General features: G+C 39.7%; 1 protein-coding gene across 1 annotated transcript; it reads left to right on the forward strand.

The window, feature by feature from the left end:
- The first annotated feature begins 5,951 nt into the window (after window positions 1–5,951).
- AMPD1 (adenosine monophosphate deaminase 1) lies at window positions 5,952–27,247 on the forward strand. Its single transcript, XM_006213680.2, has 16 exons — window positions 5,952–6,105; window positions 7,423–7,434; window positions 11,017–11,197; window positions 12,495–12,660; window positions 15,135–15,300; window positions 17,839–18,058; window positions 18,588–18,717; window positions 19,733–19,927; window positions 20,222–20,353; window positions 21,012–21,175; window positions 22,938–23,064; window positions 23,247–23,410; window positions 24,095–24,215; window positions 24,869–25,042; window positions 25,223–25,333; window positions 25,688–27,247. The coding sequence occupies exons 1-16, from the start codon at window positions 5,985–5,987 to the stop codon at window positions 25,844–25,846; spliced, it is 2,343 nt and encodes a 780-aa protein (XP_006213742.2). The 5' UTR covers window positions 5,952–5,984; the 3' UTR covers window positions 25,847–27,247.
- Window positions 27,248–27,646: the final 399 nt, after the last annotated feature.

Genomic DNA, 27,646 nt, shown 5'->3' on the forward strand with positions numbered 1-27,646 from the left:
TAGAATGGGTGGGTATATAAGTGATTGAGTTTTGGGGGCATCAGTGGGACAAGAGCATGAAGTAGTGAGGATGACCCCAAAGGCCTGAGGAACTTTTTTTTCGCTGCTGTACTCATCAGTGATGTGGAAATTTGTTCATGAAGTTCTCACATTATTTGCAGGGTGAAGGGAGTGAGTAATTTTCTAGAAATGCATGATGCCATTTGTCTGGATAGAGTTGTTGATGATCCAAGAAAGACTTGTGTGAGGTCAAAAGTCTATACTACTGATCTAAATTTGGTGCAGCCACTGTGGAAAGCAGTATGGAGATTCCTCAAAAGACTAGGAATAGACTTACCATATGACCCAGGAATCCCAATCCTGGGTTTATATCCAGAAGGAACCCTACTTCAAGATGACACCTGCACCCCAATGTTCATAGCAGCACTATTTACTATAGCCAAGACATGGAAACAGCCTAAATGTCCATCAACAGATGACTGGATAAAAGGTGTGGTATATTTATACAATGAAATACTATTCAGCCATAAAAACCAACAACATAACGCCATTTGCAGCAACATGGATGCTCCTGGAGAATGTCATTCTAAGTGAAGTAAGCCAGAAAGAGAAAGAAAAATACCACATGAAATCGCTCATATGCAGAATCTAACAAAAAAAAAAAAAACATGAATACAAAACAGAAACAGACTCATAGACATAGAATACAATCTTGTGGTTGCCAGGAGGACGTGGGGTGGGAAGGGACTGGGATTTCAAAATGTAGAATAGATAAACAAAATTGTACTGTGTAGCACAGGGAAATATATACAGGATCTTGTGGTGGCTCACAGAATGTGAAATGAATGTATATATGTTCATGTATAACTGAAAAATTGTGCTGTACACTGGAATTTGACACAACATTGTAAAACGACTATAACTCAATAAAAAAATGTTTTAAAAAAATTTATACTGCTGATCCAAACAATTCTGAGAAGTGATCTAGTCCTTTCCGCATTATAGAATTGGCTGAAACCATCCCTTGCCGTTAAAAATCACCTTGTTCTATTTCTTCATAGCACCCATTACTACTTGAATGTAATAAGCAGGACAGTGTCTGGTTAGGTTTTCAAAAGTTGAGGGCACACAACTAGTAAGAGGAGGAGACAATTAGAACCAAGGTCTAGTTTATCTTAGTCACTTAAACTTGATCTTCTTAAATGCCCAAGAAATATTTGTTGAAACAATAAATAAAGAGCCAGCAAAATGTTCTTGGACTGAGAATATAATGATCAAAGTTGATGTTTCAGAAAGACTTAACCTGGCAGTACTTTGCAACATGGAATGGATGTGGGGAAAATAATTAAGAATCTATTACAATCATCTGAATTTGAAGTAACTAAGAAAGTCAGTTAGAATTACATTGGCTGCCGCTGTCCCGTGAGGCTTGTGGGGCAGGTGGGGCCAGGCTGGGGCTGGAGCCGGTTAGGCCTGTGCTTGGGGTTGGGGTCGGGGATGCAGCAGCCGGGCCGAACTGCTGGGCTTGGTCTGTGGCTGAGGGATGGTGACCAAGCAGGTGGTTGTGACAGTCTGGCCCCTCAGAAAAAGGGAGACCGAAGAAGGAAGAAGAATTATTGGGGAAGTTGATGGCAAGTGGCAAAAATCAGGAATTTAAAGGTGACCGTCAACCCAATGGCTTTGGCAACTCCCCGGAGAAGGTTGTGGCATTTGGCTTTGATTACTGCTACTGGTCAGTCAACCCAGAGGACCCCCAGTATGCATCTCAGGGTGTGTCTTTTACAGGCAGCTGTCCAGTTTTCCCAGCACCACTTACTGAGGAGACCGTCTTTTCTCCATTGTATATTCTTGCCTCCTTTGTCGTGGTTTGCTTGGCATGAGTGCTTGGGTTTATTTCTGGGCTTTTTGTCCTGTTCCATTGATATGTGTGTCTGTTTTGTGCCCCCACCATGCTGTTTTGATTGCTCTGGCGTTGTGGTGTGGTCTGGGGTTGGGGAGTGTGATTCCCCCAGCTCCGTTCTTCCTTTTCAAGATTGTTTTAGCTCTTCAGGGTTTTCTGTGTTAAAGATATTTATTAAACCATTGTTAGTGGGGATAAAATAGTAGAAACAAGTGATTGTCCATTTACAGGGGAATGGTTGACTTAATTCTGGGGCATTTACACCATGGAATATATTGTAGATGACTTAGAATTTCTATGAGACGGTGTTAACTGTGAAAAGCAAGATGTATGATAACATCCCATTTTTAAAAGAAATAACCAAAACCCATAAATCTGTGAGTGTGTGTGCATTTATGATTATGACTGTGGGAAGAACAAGAAATGATGCCAGTTGTTATTACCTGCAGGTAGGGGTTAATGTATGATGAGGGGAAAGAGGGGTGGCAAATAAAAAGGAAATAAAGCAAAGCATTCCCTGCAGGGTTGGAGGGTGGGGTAGAGAATTACATTGGCTGCTAGCAGCCAAAAACTCTAACTAATCAGTGGATAAAACAAATTAATTTTTCTTAAGTATTAAGAAGTCTGGAGGTGGGCAGCCCAGAGCTGACCTAGTAGCTTTAGGGTACCATCAGGGACCCTCGCCCTTTCTTTTTGCTCAGGCATTCTTCACACTTGGCTTTTGTCCTGCCTGTCACTTGTGTTACAACAATGGTTGATTTGCACTCACCCTACCCAGATATTTTCTTATTCCAGGCAGGAAGAAGAAGGGCAAAATGCAGAACATAATGCCAGCTGACTGGACCTCTCTCTCTTTTTTTTTTTTTCCTGAGGGGGAGACAAATAGATTTATCTATTTATTACTGGGGGTACTGGGGATTGAACCCAGGACCTTGTGCATGCTAAGCATGTGTTCTACCACTGAGCTATACCATTCCCCTGAGTTGCCCTCTTTTAAAAGAGCTTTTCCAGCAATTCTGCTTCTGTCCCATTGGCCAGACTCTTACATGGTCACTCTCACTGTGAAGAAGTCTAGCAAGTATAATTTTTTTTGGCTGAGTGTACTAGTTAACTTTTGTTAACCTTGTTAACATTAGCTAACTTTTGTTAATAAGGAAAAAGGAAAAATGATTTTTTGAGGAGACAACTAGGGTATCTGTCACAAATGGAATGAGAAAATTGGAGGGTAACATAAAGATAGGAATCATTGGAGGAGAAGCAGATTTGGGGAGAAAAATGTTTGGTTTGGATATAAAAATTTGTAGATATCATTGAAAAATCCAGGTGGAAATGTCACAAAAAAAGAGTTTGAAAGGAACAAAAAATATTTCGGTTCAGGAACACCTTTGTAATGTGTTCCAATATTGTTGATTGAAAGGAGAGGATGGCCGTAAAGCTAAGCAGCAAAATATTCTGTTTTTGCCAAAAAGGAAGCTTGTTTCGATTTTCAGTAGGAAATAGTTAAAGAGATTATTCAGTCCATGCCCATAATTCTGCCCCAAATCTGAAGTTCCAAACTGATGCTGCTATCTTTAATATAAGCTACTAAGTTCTGCTGAGTCTTGCAAAGTACTGTCTTTACCTGACAGTAATTATCACACCCAGGCACACCTTGGCTATACCTTGGCTATGTCACACACAGCACATACCTTGGATATATCACATACGGGCATATCTTGGAGATACACCTTGCAGGTTTGGTCCAGACAATCACCAGAAAGCAAGTACGGCAATAAAGCAAGTTACACAACTTTTTGGTTTCCCAGTGCATATGAAAGTTGTGTTTACATTATTCTGTAGTCTATTAAGTGTGCAAGAGCATTATGTCTAAAAAAAAATACATACCTTAGTTTAAAAACACTTTATTGCTAAAAAATGCTAAATAGCTGTCTGAGCCTTTAGTGAGTCATAATCTTTTTGCTGGTGGAGGGTCTTGCCTCGATGTTGTTGGCTGCTGACTGATCAGCTTGGTGGTTGCTGAAGGCTGGGGTGGTTGTGGTGATTTCTTAAAACAAGCCAACAATAAAGTTTGCTGCATCAATTAATTCTTTCTTTCATGAACAATTTCTCTGTAGCATGCACTGATGTTTGATAGCATTTTATCCATAGTAGAGCTTCTTTCAAAATTGGAGTCAATTCTCTCAACCCCTGCCACTGACTTATCAATTAATTTTATGTAATATTCTAAATCCTTTGCTGTCATTTCAACATCCTTCATAGCATCTTCACCAGAGGTAGATTCCATCTCAAGAAACCCCTTTCTTTGCTCATCTATAAGAAGCAACTCCTCACTCATTCAAGTTTTATCATAAGATTGCAGCAATTCAGCCACATCTTCAGGCTCCATTTCTAATTCTAGTTAGTTTGCAATTTCCATCACATCTGTAGTTACTTCCTCCACTGAAGTCTTGGACCCCTCAAAGTCATCAATGAAAGTTGGAATCAACTTCTAAACTCCTGTTAATGTTGATATTTTGACCTCTTCCCAGGAATCATGAATGTTCTTAATGGCATCTAGAATGGTGAATTCTTTCTGGGAGATTTTCGATTTACTTTGCCCAGATGCATCAGAGGAATCACTATGGCAGCTATAGCCTTGCAAAATATATTTTTTAAATAATAAGACTTGAAAGTCAAAATTACTCCTTGATCCATGGGCTGAAGAATGAATGTTGTGTTAGCAGGCATGAAAACAAGAGAAATCTTGTTGTACATCTCCATTACAGCTCTTGGGTGAGCAGGAGCATTGTTAGTCGGGCACTAATATTTTGAAAAGAATCTTTTTTTTTCCTGACTCTTCTTTTCACTTGATTACTTAGAGGCCATTGTAAGGTTATTCACTGGCTTAATTTCAATATAGTTGGTTACAGGGAATAAGGAGGCCTGAGGAGAGGGGGAAAGGCAGGGAACAGCCAGTCAGTGGAGCAGTCAGAACACACAATTCAACATCATTTGTTGAATAAGTTCATTGTCTTATGTGGGCACAGTTTGTGGTGTCCCAAAGCAGTTACAATAGCAACATCAAAGATCACTGATCACAGATCACCATAACAAATATAATAACGATGAAAATTTTTGAAATATTGCAAGAATTACCAGAATGTGACACAGAGACACAAAGTGAGCAAATGCTGTTGGGAGAATGGTGCCAGCAGACTTACTCAATGCAGGTTGCCACAGATTTTCAATTTGTAAAAAACACGATGTCTGTAGAGTGTAATAAAGGGAAGCACAATAAAACATGGTCTTCCTGTACTTAGCCATAACCAGGACTCTCTGTTGTTATGGAAGGAGCATGAAATTTTGGTCCAGAGAGTGTTGGCTTTGTATTAATGAGCAGAATGTCTTTGGGCAAGACACTCTTCCTAGAGCACAAGTTTTCTCATTTGGGAAGCAAGGGTAAGGTACTCCTTGCCTTATAGAATTATAAGTAGGATCAAATAGATAATGTTTGGAAAGTGCTTAACATACTATCGAATGTTATTCATGAGAAAGATATTCTTTTTATAACAGTATGCAGAGTGAGGGTACCTGAGCAGTCAAGACAGCAGTTGTGTTTCTATAAGATTTGAAGTAAATTTACGACATAAGCGATTCTGTCTGGTGAATTTCTGCTAAGTCAGGGATATTTCTTATGAAAATGTGTGTGTGTGTGTGTGTGTGTGTGTGTGTTGAGAGCCTGATGACTGTACCAGCATATTCACCAACCACAGGACTGTTCTCATGACTAAAATTCTGAGGACCCTGACTTTCCACAAGCCTGGAGGACTTTATTATATTTCATTAGGGTGGAAAATTATCATCAGTGTTCAAGTCATACAAGAAAATTACACTTGAAGAGAATCCAACCCACGGAGAGAATTAGAGAGTATTGAAATGCAATTCCTGGCCTAGCACAGATATCTTATCTAAAGTCCCAGGGTAAACACTGAAGGCTTCACCTGTTTTTCACTGTCAATGCCTGAAGCTATAAATAGGTCTAAAGCTCATCTCACTTCTTTTAGCGGAGAAGGGTCAAATTACAGGGGCAAAGCAAAATAATAAAATGAATGTCAGCGTATTTTATACTGTCAGTCAGTCATCCCCACAGTCTCCTGCCTCTTCCTTTCTACTGTGCTACCCTAGAGTCAAGGATTCCAGCACAATGCCTCTGTTGAAACTTTCAGGTAGGTGTGCAAAAGTGTTTGAAGAGTTCAATTCTTTTAATATGCAATCATTCCTTTAAGTATCATGTCAGCTCTGGGAATCCTTTATTTAGGGTTCATAATAGTTTTAATTAATAAATTTCAGGAAGAGACAAGACAAGATTTCCAGGGTTTTTTGTTTGTTTGTTTTTAGTTTTAGGAGGAAGGTAATCTTCTAAAACTTTATCATGTGGTGCATCCTTGAAGATCCCAGTAGAAAAATGTGTGAGGTATTTAATACCTACTCTGCTAGTCAAAATTAAATCTGTGCTGCCACACTTCTGAGAAGGGTCCTATGTAATGTCTTTAGCTATATTCTTAGCTGAAAATCATGAGCATAATGGAATATTAACCCAATCTGTGTATTCTGATGGTTCACAATCCAGGTTTGTACACAGAGTCATTTCTAAAATAATGTGATAAGTCTTTTTTATTATAAAAGTAACACGTTTCATGTGAGATAAAAAGAGAGAAATTCCACTGAAAAATAAAAGTAATAAACACTCATTTAGAGAAACTTGGAAATTTAGGAAAGTAATAAAAAAAAACCCTACAGTTTCATCATCCAAAGATAACACTTTTAACATGTTAGTGTTTTTCTTTCAAACTATTTTCTTTGCAAATTTAAAGAATTTTTTTAAAAAAACCACAGTTATGATTATATTATACATGTCACTTTATCTTCTGTCTTTATTTATTTACTTATTTATTTGCTTAACATTATAACTTAATTATTACCATGGTACTTCCAAGTCATCATTTTGAATGGCTGTATAATATTCCAATTTTCTTTACCAATCCCTTAGATTCTTTTTTTTTTTAAAGTGTAAATAGGCTCAACAATAATATTCACACCTAAAGCTTTTTCCATATTTCAGGATTATCTCAATAGACTAGAATTTTAGAAATGGCTGTTTAGTAGATGTTGCTCCATTGTTTACCAAGTGAGCTGTCTTAGTTTACCTGCTACCAACATTGTGTGAGAATTTCCATCACTCCTTGATCAGGTTTTTTAAAAATCACATTTTACAAAGAGTACCTCTTTAAGATTATAAACTTAAATGTAAAGAGATGAATTAGAAAGGAAAAGAAAAAGAAGAGACGTACAATGACTATTCCTAGGGTTTTCTAATGGCAGCAAATTGTAGAAAAATGGAAGAATGAGCTATGATAACACATTCCACCACACTCCTTCCTTATACCAATCTACGTATTTCTATTCCAAAGCACTGATTAAAGCCACTATGATTTCTGAAAGTTGTTCACATATTTTACCTTGTTCTATTTTACTTCATATAGCTGAAGAAAAACGTGAGTATTTTGGACTATTTTTTCCTGCCATTTGCCACAGTATCCATTTTAAAAAGATATTATTCTTTAATTCAGAAACATGGGTATTTTTCAGCAGTGTTTATTAAATGATAGCACTGAAAGCCAACAAAAGTTTATAATGACCATAGATCTCCCATAGCATAGCAAATGAACTCTTGGATTTTCCTGACTCCAAAAGAGAAAGTCAGCTTTTTAAAGAGAACCTCATGGGGCATTCATTTGAAATTGAATAATCTTCTCCTTTGGACATTAGCCAAGGGGCTCTATTGAGTCTTGCCTTAGTAAACCCTCAACTCCAATGCAAAAAATTTCATCATGAATTTTTGATAAAATAAAACCCCGTTTTTGATAAAATTGTAACTTTTTATGTATGTTTCCTTCCATCTCAAATCAGGGTCCTTTCACTGACTGGTAGTAATCAAAGTGCCCCTGAGCTCCTCTAGAGATGAGATGCGGCAGATGAGAGGCCTACAACCTGTCTTTCCTACACATTAAGAAAACACTGCTGAGAAATAAGCATGCTTTTCTGGATCTGTTGGATGAAGAAGCAAGCATGATATTCCTCTTCTCAAGAGCCTTGCCCTTCCTGTGTTAATAATACTCATCCCCAACTTCTGGATAGTACTGTGAAGTTTTTTTGTTTTTAGTTTAAATTTATTTTTGTTTTTATTTTGTGGGGGGTGTAATTAGGTTTATTTATTTTATTTATGTTTTAGAGAAGGTAGTGGGAATTGAACCCAGGACCTTGTGCAGAGGAGGTACTGGGGATTGAACCCAGGACCTTGTGCATGCTAAGCATGAGCTCTACCACTTGAGCTATACCCTCCCTCCAGTACTGTGAAGTTTTTAAAGTCTTTCTTGCCTAATCTTTATAACCATTCTCTGAAGTTGAAATTATTATTATTAACATTCCCCTGTTATGATGATGGACACTGAGGTTTCTAGTGACAGTATGGTTTGCCCAAGGCCACCCTGCTGTCACAGACACTTCTCAGTCCTAGTCCAGTGTTCTTTATGCTTCACCACTCTACTTCTTTCTGTTCTCTTGTTTATTCTCCGTCTAAATATGGATGTCCTAATCTCAAGACATTGCCACGCAGATGCTCCACTATCTCAAACATGCTCAAAAAAAAAAAAAAACTCAACCATTATCTATGCAAAGCCAAAGTAATCATCTGTCATTTACTCCATGAATTCAGGTTGTCACCAAATTTTATCTACTCAGCTTTTGATATATTGGTTTCACTTTTTCCTTTCCCTCATCACCACCACTACTTGAAGTATTTTCGAAAGGCAGAGCTCTTGAATTCAGAATCAAACTTCAGCTGTGGTTACATGAAGTCAAAACAACTGGTTGATTCAGTGGAATAAAATATCAACCATATAATTTTTGGTCATAATGTAAACTACTTCATGAGAGCAGAGTTTTCAACTGTCTATAGTGGTTTAGGGAGATACAACCTTAGTGAAAATAATAATGTTTAAATTATGAAACAAATAGATATGTGCAGTCCCAGATGATGACTGCTTGTTTTAGAAGAGCCAGATCTCAAGCAAGTAGGATTTGGTTCCTGGAACTCCATTTCCAGACTATCCTTCCTAAGGCCTCCAACAGCATTGCTACAGACCCATCATGACAAGCCAGCTGCATCATCACCTTCATCCTCCTCCTCCTCCTCATCATCATAACCAACTGGCCTATTTCCATTTGCTCTTTATGGTGCATGAAGCCTCTGTTAACTTCTGCTTGTCATTCATCCTGGGGGTGCATGTGCTTTCTTATGGTGTTCAGGGAGAAATGATACTATTTCTAGGGAACAGTTGGCGGCAGGGTGGGGAGGCATTCTCAGGCCATCAGATAGATGTACCTACTTCATGTTTTGTTTGTTCCTTCGTGGATCATGGTGCTTGCCAAAAAACTAGGCATAGCATCCAAAAATGCTTTTTAGTTTCAGGAAGTGCTTGAGTCCAGTGAGACAAATAGATGCATGAAGTTCAGCCAACACAGTGGGCTTCTCTGTTACTCTGCTGTGATGAGCCAGGTTTAAAAACTGGCTGACCTGACTGTTAGTGTTGATGAAGTTAGGAGTCAATTACTATCATTTCCAATGTCTGCTTCAGCCATATGGTTTAAAATTTCCAATGTATCATTTACTATCATTTCCAACATATGTTAAATCATAGCATTTATCATTTCTTTAATAGCCCAATGCTAACCCCAAATACCAAATATCTGTTTGATCAGTGCTATCAAATTATATCATTCAATTTAATCAGTTGTTTTATTTACCTTTAAAAATTGCTTTAAAAAAGCACTTCCACATACATTATCTCACTGGATGTCACAATAGCATAGTGAATGAGGTTTGGTGGGTAATAGTATTCCCACTTTATAGATAAGGAAATTGAAACAGAGGAAGGTGAAGGAGTTAGTAAGTGCAGTTAGTGAGTGAACACATTATACTTGCACTTATAATTGAGAACGTGCTATTTTGGAGATCTGTATAGACATTGATGGGGGCAGGAGTAGGGAAAGTTTTTCTGCATGCAGTTTGCCTTTTCATCATGTGAAAAATGTTTCTGTCTTCTACTGTTGTTCCAAATATCTAGCTGTTTGCCATTCTCATTATTTGCTTACCTGCTCCTTTCTGGAAATACCAAGGGATTTTTAGAAGGATTAGAGGTAAAGACTATTCAGATGGAAATAATTGGGTATCTGGAAAATACAATGAAACTTAATAGAAAGACAGATACTTGATGGCCATCACCACTCTATATGATAAAACTGGTTCTCTTATATCCTGAGGGTCTTGATGTTGTTCATTACCAAGCTCAAAGTAACCCCTCCACCTGTTTTAATAATGGGAAAATTAAGGCATGTAAAAATGAGATTGGCTTTCCAAGGGTCATTCATTCTGGAAGGCCACATGTCCACGAGAAATGAGACGCCCAACACTAGGCAGTAAATTTTAGTGATCCCTTTCCCTACCCGCCAGCATGTCACCAAGTTGTCAGGATTTGAAAAAAATGAGGTTGTGATGTGTGACAGAAACACAATATCCGTCTTATGAAGAAGAAAGGCCCTTACATACACATTTATTTCTCAGAACTACTTAGATCGCTGGCTCTCTTTAGGAAGGAAAATGCCAAGGACCAGTAACCTTATCCACATCTTTAAAACTGTCAGAAAAATTCCACCAACCTAATGGGAAGGACTGTGCTGCATGATTACAATGAAATCATACTTAGCCTTGCCAGAAACAAGTGATCTTATGTTAAGTGCTGGTCCTACAAGAGCCCAATCCCGTCTTTAGGATCCTCCTAAATGTGCTATAAGAGTCTGACCTGTGTTTGTAAGAATGGATTTCCAAACTACCCACAGAGAAACCCACTGAAGACAGAGCAGGCATTAAGCTCTCTCATGTTTTTGGGATGCTGGCCAGAGAGCAGGGGAGCCGCGTACACAGGACAGTCCTTAGCACCATGCCTTACACACAGCAGACACTCTCGGATGACTTCCAAGAAAGTGCTTCAATACTAATATGTGAAACCCTCTTTTAGAGGTTGATGCTGAAATGCGTAGCTTTGCTGAAAAGGTGTTTGCCTCTGAAGTTAAAGATGAGGGAGGCCGTCATGAGATTTCCCCGTTTGATGTGGATGAGATCTGTCCAATTTTTCATCATGAGATGCAAGCACACATGCTCCATTTGGAGGCTCAATCCACCTCCACAGAAGGCAGGAGGTAAGTGGTGGAAGGGGCACGCTTAGTACACTGGGACACAAGGAAGGGAAATTTGGGGGCAGATGCTTCAGTCTGTTTGAATGATGGTTCAACTCAGAGGAAAAACTTTGCCAGAGTTAAAAATCCCACCAGCCCCCCAAACACTCACACTGTGTACTCTAAGAAAGAAGGAAACAGTGGCCTTCCTACCTTCATCCACATCTCCCTTTAGCTGAAGCCTCCCCATCCACCCAACCAGGAGGCGTGACCTACCACGTGATTGTTCCAAACCAAAGTGGGCTGATGGCCGCCCTGCACACACTCAATCTCCACACTACAGGTTTGGAAACCAGAGCCTCGTCTTTGGACTCTGTCTTTAACCAGCCTTAGTGTGTGCTCCCTGATATGAATCCTGCCCTCCAGCCAGTCTGATCTCCTCCAGGCCTCGGGGATACCATCCTCCATTTCTGCCCTCATGCCCTGTCCATCCTATGCCTATGATGCACAATTACCACTTTCCCTGAACAGATCCCCCTCCACAAAGTCTGTTTATTTTCCCTTATTTGAGCTACTCTAGTACTCATTCACCACCTGTCACTACGTGCCACAGTTTAGTCCTCAGACCTATTACAGACCACTTACTTGGAACGTGCTCCCCACGGGCCTCCCCTCCCACCACCAGCTTCATGGGGATAAGATCATTCTGCTGTCCTTCTTTTGGTTTTATATCGTTAAGGAAAGACCAACAATCAACCTTCTTTGGCATCCCCCATATGACCTAATATAGGGCTTGGGTCAAAGTAGAAACTTAATGAATACTTGTTGATTTGAGGACATAATGTAGATTAAACAACTTATGAGTTCCAGGTACTGTGCTAAGCATTTTATATGCATTACATCTCACAGAAATCCTATATGGTAGACGTTATGACACCATTTTTTTTCAGATAGAGAGACAGACGCTCACATAATTTAAGGAATGTGCACTAAATGACACCGGTAGTAACTGACATCCCCTGTGCTTACTGCAGTGCCCAGGCTGCCTGTTCTGTTAGGAGTGGACCTCCTGGGAAGACCAGTGTCACGCTGAAAGTCTGCTAGTATGTTCCCTAAGTCCACTCTTCCAAGGTCTACAGGGAAGAAGGGAACACTACAGCATGATACCTCCCCCTATTTGGTTGGATCCTGTTTCTGACACTCAGCCCACATTTGATGTTTGTCCTGAAAATGAAATTTTATAGTGAAACATCAATTTATCACAATGAAACTCCCAGTGAAGATAAAGTTAACTCTTTTTATTTTTCCATTTCAAACCCAGAAAAAAGCGTTTCTTTGGACGGAAGACTATCAGTTTGTCTGTTCCACAAAGTGAAACAACTTCCACCCAGTTGTCCCGCATTGATGAATACATTTCTTCATCTCCCACCTACCAGACCGTGCCTGATTTTCAGCGAGTGCAGATCACTGGCGATTATGCCTCTGGGGTGAGTTGCTCCTTGCCCCTCAGATGTAGCTGCTGGGAAGATACTCAGCTTGATTGTTTCAGCTTCTTCTCCTCCTCCCTGTCCTTTTGAGGAAGCTGCTAACTCACCTGCCCTTTGTTATACTTCATTATTGCATTTCAATACCAATATGCTTTGACTTATATTTCTGTTTTGCTTTTATCACCCTACATAATTTCTCCTCCTTTGTCTCATTTGCTTGCACATGAGAGTGTGCAGTAGAATGTGGTGTATGTGTTACAGAATACAGCCGACAGGTTTTGGCAAAAGAACCAGAGAGAGCAAGCAGGTGGACTAGCCTCACTGAGGGCATCGTAGAGCAGGATCAGGGAAGCACAGGGGGACACAGGGAGGGGGCTCTTGGTGAAAGATGGACCCAGAGAAGACCTAGAATAGAGGGAAGGGCTGTAGGTAATGTAAACCAATCAGAGAAAACAGATCAGGAGAAAGAGAGGGAGAAGAGAAGAATGGAGAGGCCAGAGAAAAGATGAGAGGTTAGAACATTCAAATGGGGCTACTGTTTTTCCACCCACTGTCCTCTCCAATTTCACTGCAGATGCTTTCACAGTAGATTACTGCTTGGAACAGACTCTAGGATGACACACAGATAGTAAACTCATGTTGCAAACAACTTGAACTGCTTGTCTTATCCAGAACAGTTGGTCAATTAATAAATCTCTGCCACATGGACTTGCAAAATCAGCATCATATTGTTGAAACTGCTGTTTAGCCATCAGTCTATGCTCCAAATATAGTTTTTACGACCAGTCCTAAGCCCCCTTATCATGTAACCAACCCACTTAAGGTCAGTCCTAAGATATTTAAAACTGACAAAGTAGCCAGGGGAGGGTATAGCTCAGTGGTAGAGCACATGCTTAGCATGCACAAGGTCCTGAGTTCAATCCCCAGTACCTCCATTTAAAAAAAATTAAATAAGTAAATAAACCTAACTACTTCCCCCCACCAAAAGAAAAGTGACAGAGCAATGAAATGAGCATTTGTTCACTTCATTTTCTGTGTGATAACGGTGCTCTACAAATGGCAGGGGGTTTAGATACTAAACAACTGAAATGAAATGTTTAATAACAACAAAAAATAACAAATTTTGGAGAAGTCCAAGAGTTTAAAAAATCCCACAAGTATTAGGAGACAAACTTGATACCTATATGCTTGGTGGAAATGAAAACGAATAAAAAGAAAGAAGATGAAAGGACAGACAAAGTTCACAGACGTCAGGGAGTAGCTTCTCCTCCTATGAAGGCTGGAGGGTACCTGAAAACTTGGCCTGGAGTCTTTGAAGAACCAAGTATGTTGCCACATCTGTTGACTGAATGTGGCCGAGCTGCTGAATAACACTCCACCTGGTTGCAGTCTGTACCCGAATCAATCTTCACCCTTGTAACTGAACAGAGAGGTAAACGGGGAATTATCCCTGATAAACAACTGATTCACCTACTCTGTGCCAGGCATAGTGTGCTGAGTGCTGAGCACATGAAGGTGAATAAGATCCAGCTCTTGTTCTGGAGGAGCTGATAGACTGGTGGCCCATTAGGTGGAAAAGGCACAAGCAAGCCGTTGGACGCAGGCCCTCAGACTAGCGCCTGTGCCAGACTCTCTTGGCCAAGGCCAGCAGGTCTTTAAAAAGATTCCAGCTGATTAGGATCGCTATCTGGACCTCCAGCCACTGGGAACAAGCTTACATTGGTCCCAGAAGGTCTTGGGGCTCCAATGATGAGCATTCAGTGATTTCAAGTGACAACTGCCTGGGCATGCCAGGCCCAGCCAGGATGCCGGGATGGGACAAGGGAAATGGACCAGTTAAAAAATTTCCAGCAATTCTAAGAAAATTTTACTTTAGAACCTCACTGATTTTAGTCACAGATAAAGTTCTCATCAAAACCATCCCAAAGAATGGCTTCTCACAGGATGGTGTCCTGATCCATCGACAGCTACAGAGGGCAGTGCATGACTGAAAGGGCTTCAGGGATGTGTGACAGCTTATTCATCCCCCAGTGTTTCCCTCACTGACCAGCAGGTGGTTGGACTTCTCAAATCAGAGCAGCATTGTCTTTCAGTTGAGATACTGTCTTCAGAAGCCCATACTTAAAATATCCTTGTGTTACCTGGAAGCAATATTTTCCATGTTACAATGGGTTCTCTTAATCGTATTTATTAGACAATCGCTGCTATCTAGCAAAAACCAAAAAGCAAACACAGGACTGTAAGGAAAGACTTGTAGGACAGATTCATTTTGGTAGAAATAGAAGACAGAAAAACTCCAGGACTTGCTCCTGGGAGGAGACCCAGGGCCTGTGTCAAGTGGGAAGCCCCTCTGTGGGTAGGGGAGACTCAGCAGGGGCTGCGACGCCCAGAAGAGCTGGGAGGTGCCCAGACTAGCTTTACCTCCTTCTCGAATTTTTGTAGGAACAACTCTGAAACTCGAATTTTCTTGACAGGTTACAGTAGAAGACTTTGAAATGGTCTGCAAAGGTCTTTACCGGGCATTGTGCATACGGGAGAAGTATATGCAGAAGTCGTTTCAGAGGTTTCCTAAAACCCCTACCAAGTACTTGAGGAACATTGAGGGAGTGGCTTGGGTGGCAAACGAGAGCTTCTATCCGGGTAAGGCATTTTTGTTTATAATATCTGGAATATAGCTTTAGGTTCAACTACTAATTATTAAGTGTGCCCCATGATTATAAGTAACCCAGTTTTATAATATCATGGTCACCTTTGGCTTCATTCTCTCTCCTGCCCACGTGTCCTTTCGCTGGGTTCAGCCTGTACAATATCTCTCAGAACCTCCTCTCTTCACCATTCCCCAAATCCTAATTTAGGCCTATATTTCTCCTTATCCAGATTATTACAATAGCTTCCTAACTACTCTGTTAAATTCTAACCTCACTCCCTTTCGGTTCATCCTCACTTTGGTGCCAGTTATTATAACATGGAGCTGAGCACCTCCTTGTCCTGACAAAACCTTCAACTGCTCCCCAATTACCTACAAAATTAAGTGCAATCTGTAGCCTGGCATTCAAGGCCTACCACCATCTGGCCTCCTAACTATGATTTATTTATCTACTATGTGTTTATTTTTGGACTTGTACACTCTTTCTATTTTTAAACTGAGCTCCTTTACCTTTAAACTCTTTTTTTCTGGTTGGAAGTGTATCCTGTTCTGCATTTGGCTCAGCACATTCCTGTCCCTGTACTGTTGCCATGCTGTTCCCTGTGTCATACTGCCCTTCCCTTCACTTTTTCACTGTATGCGCAGATGTCCAGGTCCAATCTCACCCTTCAAGGTGCAGCCCAAACATTATCATTTCCTGCCTTCCACGGACCTCCAGATAAAAGTAAACTACGTGTTTCGACTTTCCAAAGCACTTTACTTACGTATCTCACTTTTTACTTTGCTTGTATAAAGTCAAGTACATATTTAAAAAGAATCAGATTTTAATAATTTCACAGATTACTGTTGTGTTATTGATCATAATTCATATAACCAATTCCTATTTTTAGGCATTTATATTTCTGACTTATAAAAATTTATTTCCAACAAGGCTACAGTGAGCATCTTTATGTAAATATCTTTGTGCAGTTTCTTTATATCTTTGGGATTATACTTCTAGGATTGAAATTTCAGGGAAGGCAAATATTTAAGGTCTCTGAAAGATCTAATTGTTATGTTGTTGAAGATTTCCAGTTCTAAAACTTCCTCTATTTCCTTTTAATATTAAAATCATATTAAACATGTATTCAGTTTGATAACTTATAAAATTGGTTTGTTTATCTTCTATAATGTTGACATTTAGGGTGTTTGTCCTGCCTTTGTTCCTTCTAAATTATACTTTATCTCTCTAGTATATTTAAGAATAGGGACTCAAAAGCTGTTATTTGACATAGCAATATATTGTTTCACTCTTTTCCTTACCTCTCAGTTTTGGATGAAAATGTGTGCAAACTCTCTTTCTATATTATTTTTCTCACTCTGGCTGTTGTAGTCATCATTTGCAAACAGGAGATTTTTCTGATGCCTTGGGCACATACTTGTTGAAAATAAAAGGAGGGCTTAAAAAACTGTGACTGGGTGGAATTTGTTCTTGGCCTTCTGAGATTGAAATTGTAAGCAGTGGAAGGAAAGGGACCTTTGTCTACATTATCCCTTCTTCAATCCTTTCGCAAAAATTGTGTGTGCTTTAGAAGGTAGGGAAAGATAATTATAATAGGAATTACAATTCTTACAATAGGAATTTATTTTATATTTCCATTTATATTAAAACCACTCTAGGTGGAGCACAGAGGATGTTAGGGCAGTGAGACTATTCTGTATGATATCATGATGGTGGATACATGTCATTATATACTTGTCAAAACTCATGGAATGCACACCACCAAGAGTGAACCCTAATATAAACTATGGACTTTGGATGATAATGATGTGTCTATGTAGGTTCATTAGTTGTAACAAATGTACCACTCTGGTTTGAGATGTTGATGGCGGGAAGGCTGTGCATGTGTGTGTATAGACGCATAGAGAATTCTGCACTTGGTGCTCAGTTTTGCTCGGAACCTAAAACTGCTTTAAAAAAAAATTGTTGGTTAAAAAAAAAACCCTTCTAGATGGGGAGAGGAATACCTCCGTGGTAGAACGCATGCTTAGCATGCATGAGGTCTTGGGTTCAATCCCCAGTACCTCCGTTAAAAAACAAACAAACAAAACAAAACAAAACAAAACAAAAAAACCACTATAAATTAAGACAAATAGAGAAGGTTGGTTTACTCCTTAACTGTAGTTTTACTTTTATTTCTATGCAATTACCTCATAAGTTAATACAAGGCTCCAAACAGGAAGTCTTTGATAACCAACTTTATTAAAGAATTAAAATTATTTGTAAATAGTATAGCAATTAGATAAAGAGCACTTCTAAAGAACTTGAAAGTCATTCTTACCCTAGATGAAATATTATAGTTATTTTATGCTACCAGTTTGGTCACCTTTGAAAAACTGTAAAAATTAACTTCAGCTTAGCTCTGGATAGTTACAACTTACATCGTACAGAATTCCAAACAAACAAGACCTTACAGTGTTTAATTTTGGCTATTTTTATGTGATCATTCATCCTGTGTGCTGATATATTACTGTGTGTGTCGTCGAAAAAGTCTTTACCCCTCCTGTGAAGAAGGGAGAAGACCCCTTCCGAACAGATAACCTCCCGGAAGACCTGGGTTATCGCCTCCGAATGAAGGACGGTGTGGTTTACGTCTACCCGAATGAAGAAGCCGCCAGCAAAGATGAGCCTAAGCCGCTTCCTTACCCAAATCTGGACACCTTCTTAGATGATATGAATTTTTTACTTGCTTTGATTGCCCAAGGACCTGTGTAAGTGTTAAGACCTACACTACTGCTGCTATTACTGCTCCTAATAAGTGTTTAAATAAGTGTTTATTAAGTGCTTGCTGAGTTCAAACACCCTGTGAAACACTTCATGTACATTATTTCTTTGACTCCTTATAATCGTATACGGGGTGGGTATTTTTATAATTCCAGATTTATAAGCTGAGACTTTGTCAAGTTAAAGAAAGTCACGCAGGTGGCTAAGCCTGGATTCGAGCCCAAATCTGCCAACTCCAAAGCCAGGGTCCTTAACCTTGAGGGGCAATGTCTTTCTGATGTTTAAATGCCTTCCCAAACCCTCCCTCATTATTGTGTCCAACTTTGATGAAATGATTAAGCCCTTGGAGCCCAATATTTTTCAAATTAAATTAACTGCAGAGGAAGCCAAAACGTTTGTTCATTTTGAAACACATAATTGTTTCCTACAGGTGATAAGGGTCCTGATGGTTTTGTAATTATGACTGTTTTCCTTAAATGTCGGGAATTTTTTAGAATGTGATTTAATTTTTCACAGTAAGACCTATACCCACCGGCGCCTGAAGTTCCTCTCCTCCAAGTTCCAGGTCCATCAGATGCTCAACGAGATGGACGAGTTGAAGGAGCTGAAGAACAACCCCCACCGGGATTTTTACAACTGCAGGAAGGTAAACATAGTCTCTGCTCGGAGGTCATTCCCGGACAAAAACGTTAACCCAGTCAAGAAAAGTACTGTTTTTCCGATTAATGTTAAGACTTCTGCAGGTTCAGTGCAATTTTAGTGAAAGCAGATAGATTACATCTAAAAGATTAAAATGCATTTCTACTGTTTTCCACATAGAAAGGTGTATCTCATTCTTGACCTAAAATTACAGTTATCATCAACGACAAAAATAGCAAAACAAATTAAACCGTAAAAACCACTGTTCTAGGATTTGGAAGATCTTCATTCTAGCCCTTTTTCGTCTACTTCCTGCCTCTAAGACATTGGGGGAAGTGATTAAATATCTCTGAGTTTCGGTTTCCTCATTTGTAAAGCTGGGGAAATGATCTGCTCAGTCTAGCTCACAAGAGGATTGTGAATATCAAATGAGCTAACGGTTGTGGAAAACTATTCAACTAGAAACACTTTCAAGATGTGTTCTGACCATTTAAGTGATTGCAAGGAAGTGGGAGCAGAGATTCAGGACCAAATCCTGGCTTAGCCACTTGTATAACCTTGGGCAAATTAATTAATCTATCAGAACTTCCTCTTAGAAAATTATAATTATAAGAACATCTAACTCGTAAGTGCCATTGCTGTGCCATGCCTTCATCATTCCAATCCTTTCTCCCTTTGGGGTGGAAAGCTGTGGTAGCTGCTTCACTTCAGTTGCATCTCAGGAGTGGAGAATTGTCCCCCCAAATTTTGTGTGGATTAAATGTAGGAAGTAAACTGGATGTATAGATATCCAAGAGACACAGGCATATTATTGCATCCAGCCTAAACTTTCACATCTGGCAAGAGTACAAAAAAGTGCTGTGGGTTCTTTTCTGCTGGGCCACCTCCCCCAGCTGTCAGGTCACACCCTGTCATTTACTCCTTTCTCCCATCACAGTGGGATTTGCAGGCACTGTAGCCTCTAACAGAGCAGCATAACTAAGGCTGATTGCTGGTTTCTCTCTTTCTGAATGTACATACAGGTGGACACCCACATCCATGCAGCTGCTTGCATGAACCAGAAACACCTGCTGCGCTTTATTAAGAAATCTTACCAAATTGATGCTGACAGAGTGGTCTGCAGTACCAAGGAGAAAAAGCTGACCCTAAAGGAACTTTTTGCTAAATTAAAAATGCATCCCTATGACCTGACTGTGGATTCTCTGGATGTTCATGCTGTAGGTTGAAAAGATAATGTCAGTTTTATCTGATACTCAGAACCCCACATGTCTTTCTCCTACAAACTCTCCCTTTGCAGAGCCCTCTTAACCATGTTGGTAAGCACCATGCCGACTCAAAGCACCCACAGACAATTTGGGGAGTTCTTTCATTGTCACTGGTGCTGGGTTCCATTCTTGGAGCCCAACCCCTTCCCCTGCTACCAGGCCCCCATTCCTCAAGGCCATTCCCTGACTCTCTGTGTCCAAGCAGCTCTGATAATTATAGACTTGTGATCCTGTTTCCTGATGCAGGGACGTCAGACTTTCCAGCGTTTTGATAAGTTCAACGACAAATACAATCCTGTAGGAGCAAGTGAGCTACGGGATCTCTACCTGAAGACAGACAATTACATTAATGGGGAATATTTTGCCACTATCATCAAGGTGAGGAGGAACCAACCAGATCTATGGTACCTGGCCTGGTTCTTAAGGAAGGGGAGGAAGAGAGGGAAGAAAGGAAGGAAGGACAGAAGGGGAGGGGAGGGGAGGGAAATAGGAAAGTGCTATCCTTGGAGTCAAGCACCACACAGATGAATATGATCATTTCTTCTGAAACATCCACTGTAATAATTTAAAAAGACCTTGATTCCTAGGATAGAGAAGCTAACAGTATGGATTTGGGATTAAGGACTAGGCTCTTTCAGGCTTTGGGAATTGGAAGTTCAGGAAGAGTCAAGATCAGAATCCACCCTCATCTTCAGGGTGCATCAGGAGGCAGGAACAATATGTAGGGTTGGGAGGTGTGTGTTTGGGAGACAGGGGACGTGTAGAAAGCAGAGTTTCTTTTGCAGTAGTGCCTTGGGATCTCATCATGCTTAGTCTGCCTTTTTTCCTCTGTAGACTCCACTCTATCCTATCAGTCTTTTATCTCAACTAGATTCCCCTCACCTCTCAATCTAACTGTGATGGTTTTCCTCTGCCTTCCTTTCACATTTCCTCTGTTCTTCTTAGTATCCCTCTCCTCTCCCTAGACCCCACAGGTTTAGACCCCTGAGGGGCCTGTAGGAATTCCTGGCTTTGGACTCCTCTCTTGGCTTTGCAGGAGGTAGGTGCAGACTTGGTGGACGCCAAGTACCAGCATGCTGAGCCCCGCCTGTCAATCTACGGCCGCAGTCCTGATGAGTGGAGCAAACTCTCCACCTGGTTCGTCCAAAACCGCATCCACTGCCCCAACATGACATGGATGATCCAGGTCCCCAGGATCTAGTATGTACCAGCCCATTGGAAACCCTAAAGCCTGCCTTCATCCCACCTGCCTCACCTTCTCCACACAAACAAGGAACATGCAGCACATCTGTACAGAAATAAGTTTTGTTAAACAGCTCAGTCCTGGGTGCCTGGTTTTGTCCACTCTCGGTTCAGCACTCCCGATCAGAGACAGGAGTTAGGAAGATCACTTCAGTTTAGTTTCCTAACCAGGTTTTTTGGTTTTGTTTTTTAAAACAGGAATTTATGCACATCACAAAATAACTTATTGGGAATGATTAAAACTTAGCTAGGATAAGAACTTTTATTATATACTTAAGTATACATTTTATTATTTGTACCTCTTAATCCTGCACCCCTATATTGCCCCTCCCTCCTTTCCTCTCCCTACTGATAACTACTACTTTGTTCTCTGTATCTGTGAGTCTGCTTCTTTTTTGTTATATTCACTAGTTTGTTGTACTTTTTAGATTCCATATATAAGTGATATCATACAGTATTTCTCTTTCTCCTACTTATTTCACCTAGCATAATGCCCTTCAAGTCCCTCTGTATTGCTGCAAATGGCAAAATTTCATTCTTTTTATGACTGAGTACTATTCCATTGTGTGTCTATAAACACACACACACACACAATCACATCTTTATCCATTCATCTGTTGATGGACACCTAGGTTGGTTCCATATCCTGGCAATTGTAAACAATTTTATTATACATTTTATTATACATTTTCTTTTTCCTGTTCTTCCTATCTGGGTCCAGTTCCTTCTTTCCCAAGCACATCCGTACTGAGGTGTAGCTTTCTTGTATCAGAACCTCTACCACTGTCTGCCGATTGTCTCATCTACAAGTACGCAAGTTCTCCTTAATCAACAAGTATTTATCAATGGTATTATCATCTGCTAATTACCCATTGCCCTCAGGGATGTTCATATCATTGATCTTTTATCTAACTTAAGTGTTTATAAATTGTCTGGCCACCTGCCTCTGTGTTCTGTGTGCCCTGTGACAATGCAAGAGTTTTATCCTGTCTCTAGTCAAAAAAGTAAATTTTTGATTGGGGTAAAACTTCCTGTCTAATATCATGAAGGCAGAGAGGCAGTACAGTGTGGTGGTTAGGCGCATGGGCCTTGGAACTGGACTGACTATGCTTGAATCCTGTCTCTACCACTTACTAGCTGTGTGACCTTAGGCAATTTACCTAAGACCTAAGACCTCTCTGTGCCTTAGTTTCATTGTCTTTAAAAATGAGGTCATAACCACACCTAATTTATTGAGTTGCTATGAGGATTAAATCAGCTAATATTTCTGGCCACTTAGAAGAGTGGATGGCATATATTGAGTGCTGTGTAAGAGTTTATTAGATTGTCCCTGGCTACAGAGGTGTTCAGAGGTGTTCTTGATAACTGTTTCATGCTCACCATCTTGTGTACCACACACATACAAGTCATTGGACCTTTTATGACACAATTCCTCTACTCCTCATTCTCTATCTGGACTTAGCTGTGAAGGCTAAGTTTTCTTACCACAGAGGGTTTGTAGAAGAGCTGGAGGCATGGGATTCAGCAAGAAATTTCTACCTGTTATGCCAAACCCAAACTGAACTCCTTTTTAAGGGTAACCAAGAAGAGTGTAACAGAGTGGACCTAGGATAGACATGCTAGGATTTTTCCTGCATATGGTGTTTGGTCCTCTGCTTCCCTTAGAAGCAGTCAGTCCAAAAAACTTTTCCTCCAAAATCCTCTTCATTCTTGCTTCTAGTGATGTGTTCCGATCTAAGAACTTCCTTCCACACTTTGGAAAGATGCTGGAGAATGTTTTCATGCCAGTGTTTGAGGCTACCATCAACCCCAAGGCTCACCCAGACCTCAGTGTCTTCCTCAAGCATGTAAGCATGACCCGGAGGCCTTCCTATGGCTACACACGAACCAGCCCTCCTACCTAGCCATGGTTAATTCTCTATGCTTATCTCTGACATTTGGTCCTTGCCTTTGGCAGCTGAAAGTTTGTTTGAGGGGTGGGACCCTGCACTCAGACTGAACCCATCACTCAGCTCACTCTCCCTGACAGATTACTGGCTTCGACAGTGTGGATGATGAATCCAAACACAGTGGCCACATGTTCTCTTCCAAGAGCCCCAAGCCCCAGGAGTGGACAATGGAGAAGAATCCATCTTACACTTACTATACCTACTACATGTATGCGAACATCATGGTGCTCAATAGCCTGAGACAGTAAGTAGACGGGAACTGGAGCTCGAAGGAGAATCTCTGTGACACATCTCTGTCCTCCCACATCGGCATCCTAGGTGGTCCAGGGCCTGCACTGCCTTGCTGGAATGCTTCCAAGTGCCCAGAGCAGAAACTTCCTTCCCTTGATTTTTTTGTTCGGTTTCTCTATTTTGGGGCAGGAATGGACATTTTGGAAACTTCAGTAACTTTCACGGTTCCTTTTCTTTGGAAGTTTAGGAATTTACACTTATCACTATGCAATTTAGTATAAAGTTCCATACATTTTACCCTTCTTGATATATCTGGATAAGGAATAAATAGAGGAATATTATAATGAGATTTTCTGGAAACAGTTCCCCACTAAAGTGTGAGTAGGAGAAACGATGATAGAGTGATATTGGTAAATTTCAGGTGGAAACTGAGGATGTTTCTGTTCAGGTAATCAAATCTTAACCTTCCTCCATACCCTCATATCCTCTATTGCCTCCTTTTAAAAAGTCTGTGCTTAGGAAGAATTAAGGTTATGATTTGGAATTGCCAGTTTTGTTGAATCCTTTGGCTGCCCCATTCTCTTTCAAAGTATTAATTTTTTTCTGCCGGATTTTCTTGTAAGTCACTCTATGCCCAGAGTTGTTGCCAAGTCCTAGTTGGTCACCTGTGATTCCTATAGTAGTTCCAACTCCCTAGGGAACGAGGCATGAATACATTTCTGTTCCGACCTCACTGTGGGGAAGCTGGAGCTCTCACCCATCTCATGACAGCATTCATGACAGCAGATAACATCTCTCATGGCCTGAATTTAAAAAAGGTGAGTTGGAGGCTCTCTCCTCAATATTAACTTTTATATAGGAGTTACAGTAATAGAATTTTTTCCCTTATCATTCCGTTACAAGTCATTATCAACACTGGAATCAAATTAAAGTAGAGTGAAAAAGATTTTTGAGATTATTTAGTACAGTTCATTTTACAGAGGCCCTGAGAAGTAAAGGGACTTGCTTGAGATGGCCTAGCTAGTTGGTGATGAGTTCACACAGATCTGACTTCCATTTTAGAGCTCTGACAAGGGGTAATTCAGAGGTGGCTGGGCTTACCTTAAATAGGTTTTTGCCAGATTTCTTGTTATAGCATGTTCTAAAATTCCTCTTGTGAGAGTCAGAACTTTCTTGTAGGAAAAAAAAAATGTTTCAAGGTGAGACCTTCTGCCTGAGACAGACCATCTAACTTAGACAATTAAAGCTCCAACAATTAGGTGTGACTCAATGCTTCTGAAAATTGATCCCAAATAAATTTAATCTAAACAGTATTTACATTTTAAAACTATTCTTCTTTACAAAGGGGTTTAAAGAATATGTGGTAATTTTGTTGAAAGCTAAAACTTGAGGCAGACCATAGGGTTTTAACATTTCTAGTTTGTATCCCTTTTTAAACATTTTAAGATTTTTTTTCACTTTTCCTTTTCAGAGTCCTGTGTTACAGTACTTGTTTTTCTTAGCCCAGATTCCCATCGCTATGTCTCCATTGAGCAACAACAGCTTATTTCTAGAATATGCCAAAAATCCTTTTCTAGATTTCCTCCAGAAAGGTCTGATGATCTCACTGTCTACAGATGATCCGATGCAATTCCATTTTACCAAGGTACACGTATGGAATTTTGAGCAATACAAGTACTCTTTGCTGAACTGTTATTTACTACCCAGAATTTTAAAGTCAGATCAAAGTATTTCACTATTCTTTCTGTGCAGGATGTGTATTTAATGCATTCCTTTTTCTTCCTTGTTTTTTTTTTTTTTGCCTCATTGAAATAAATAACCTAAGGAGCCCCTGATGGAAGAATACGCCATTGCTGCACAAGTCTTCAAACTGAGCACCTGTGATATGTGTGAAGTGGCAAGAAACAGTGTTCTGCAGTGTGGAATTTCTCATGAGGTAGACTGTCCTTGGCTGGTTGTCCTTCTGAGTACAGAACTGATAACCTGAATATTGAAAAATTAGTTGGGGAAACACAGGTTGAAAAATTGTTTCACAAATCATATACAGTTACTATGGACAGGGACTAGAAAGAATTATTCCCTCTGGCCATGCCTTTTGGGCAAGGGGAATAAAACACACTTGGTTTCTCAGCAGATCATGCACATTGAGACACTGGATGAGTGCTTTAATGGTTCATTGTTTTCCTTTTGCTTGCAACTAACATAAGGAAGGAATCTTTGTGGGGGATGTAATTGTTTTCTATATCAGAGTAAAAAGAGAACAATCATTCTGTTTCCTTTCCTCTTGTAGGAGAAAGCAAGGTTTCTGGGCACCAATTACCGTGAGGAAGGACCTAATGGAAATGATATCCGAAAGACAAATGTAGCCCAAATCCGCATGGCCTATCGCTATGAAACCTGGTGTTATGAACTTAATTTAATTGCTGAAGGCATTAAATCAGGAGAATAAAACAAATAAACCAAATAATAATATGGGTGAGATTTTCATTGTAGAGTGTGAGTAATAATAGTTACCAGTTCATGATTCCATACTATAAGCCAAAGATTGCATTAGATATTGTTCTACTGACATTATTTAATTCTTTTCCCAGCTTTTTAGATATTATTATCTCCATTTTGAAGGGAAGATGAGTAAATTGAGGTTAGTGACGTTAATAACCTGTACAAGGATTCACCTAGTGAGTAGTAGCACTGGGGACCTGGCATTGTCTGACTCCAGCATTTCCATGGTTTTCAGGCAAAAGAGTTATTAAGGCAGGGCAAAAATACAAGCAAATTTGTTATAGGGAGAATGTAGGCTTTTGGTTTATAGAATGAAACTTATTAAAGGCACTTAGACCATTGAAAAGTCTTTTTGACAGCATACAACTGAAGAGTGGCTTTCTTAGACAAAAATGGAACAGGTGTACTCCAATATAGAAAATCCGTACTTACGAGTTAATATACATACAGAGAATTTATCTTACAAAAAGATTCTTAGCTTGAAAGGATATAACTGACAATAAGTTATAGTCAGTTGTAGTGGTACGTTTTAAATGGTTTCACTTACCAAAATAAAATACACATGTAACTTTTTAGAAACATGCAAGTTACTCAAGGTCTCAATGTCAGGTGGAATTCCAAGTAGTCAGATTATACCTCTCTACACCTACAGTTGTGGTGCCACCTAGTGGTTGGGCTGATACTTCATTCAACTTATTGGGTAAACAATTACTGATAAACATCTAAAGTGTCAGGTACTATTATAGACAGCAAAGGTATAAAGTATCAGATTTTATTCCTACTCTCAAGTTGTTCACAACATGAAGTTACAGCATGAGTGGAAATTTTTTCACAAATGTGAAAAAAGAATTTTGTGAAACATCATAGAAAGTAATGACTTTTCAAATAGGAAAAAAAAAAAAAAGCAAATACCTGCATGCTTCCACATTCTCTACAGATAGCCTTAAGCATAGGTGCGATCCCAACTGCATGTCTGTACTAGTGTAAGAATCCTCTCCCTGGTTTCTGAAGTTGATGCTCTGTTTGCTGAGTATTTATAAGTCCCTTAGAGAACCTGATTTTATTTTTCCTTGGCCTCTTTGTCATCAAAATAATACAAATTGCCAAATTAAACTTTCTATTCTCAAATTTAAAAAAGCATTAACTACCATTATGTGTATCTCCATCTTCCCATGAGAGGGCAGTAGAATACATACATGTTAATCCATTTATTACATTCAGAGAACTCAAGATTTGGTTTCAAATTTGGTAGTTGAAATTCAGTCTGCTCATTTTGGCAAATAATCTTCCTGAATACAACGGTTGAACTTTGAAATAAATTTGAACTTTTAACTAAATTTCAAAGCCATGCCATTCTAGCCCAAAATTTTACCTTAGGCAACTGTTTGGGAAGTTTTCTAAATATATAAGGGTTTTTGTTTTGGTTAGGTTTGGTTTTTGGTGGTGAGAGGAGGAGTCCATAAAGATCACTGTTCAAAATTCAAAGAGTATTCACATTTAATTCCTCATTGAGACATGATTAAAAATATGTCTTGTCATTCCTTTTTTTTCTCCCATCATAGAAGGTAATTCCTGTTTTATTGTCCACAGCTCATGGTTTCACAATGGCTTGGGGTATGCAGCTTTTATTGCTTTGGCTAAGTTGGCTTATGACAGTCATCTGTGATGTGTAACCAAATACCTCTCTTTCTGGCCATCTTCTATTTTGGTACCTCTATGTGAACAAATGTGGAAAGAGTTTGGTCAC

Source organism: Vicugna pacos, chromosome 9 (assembly GCF_048564905.1).
Source record: "Vicugna pacos chromosome 9, VicPac4, whole genome shotgun sequence".
Classification (NCBI taxonomy): domain Eukaryota; kingdom Metazoa; phylum Chordata; class Mammalia; order Artiodactyla; family Camelidae; genus Vicugna; species Vicugna pacos.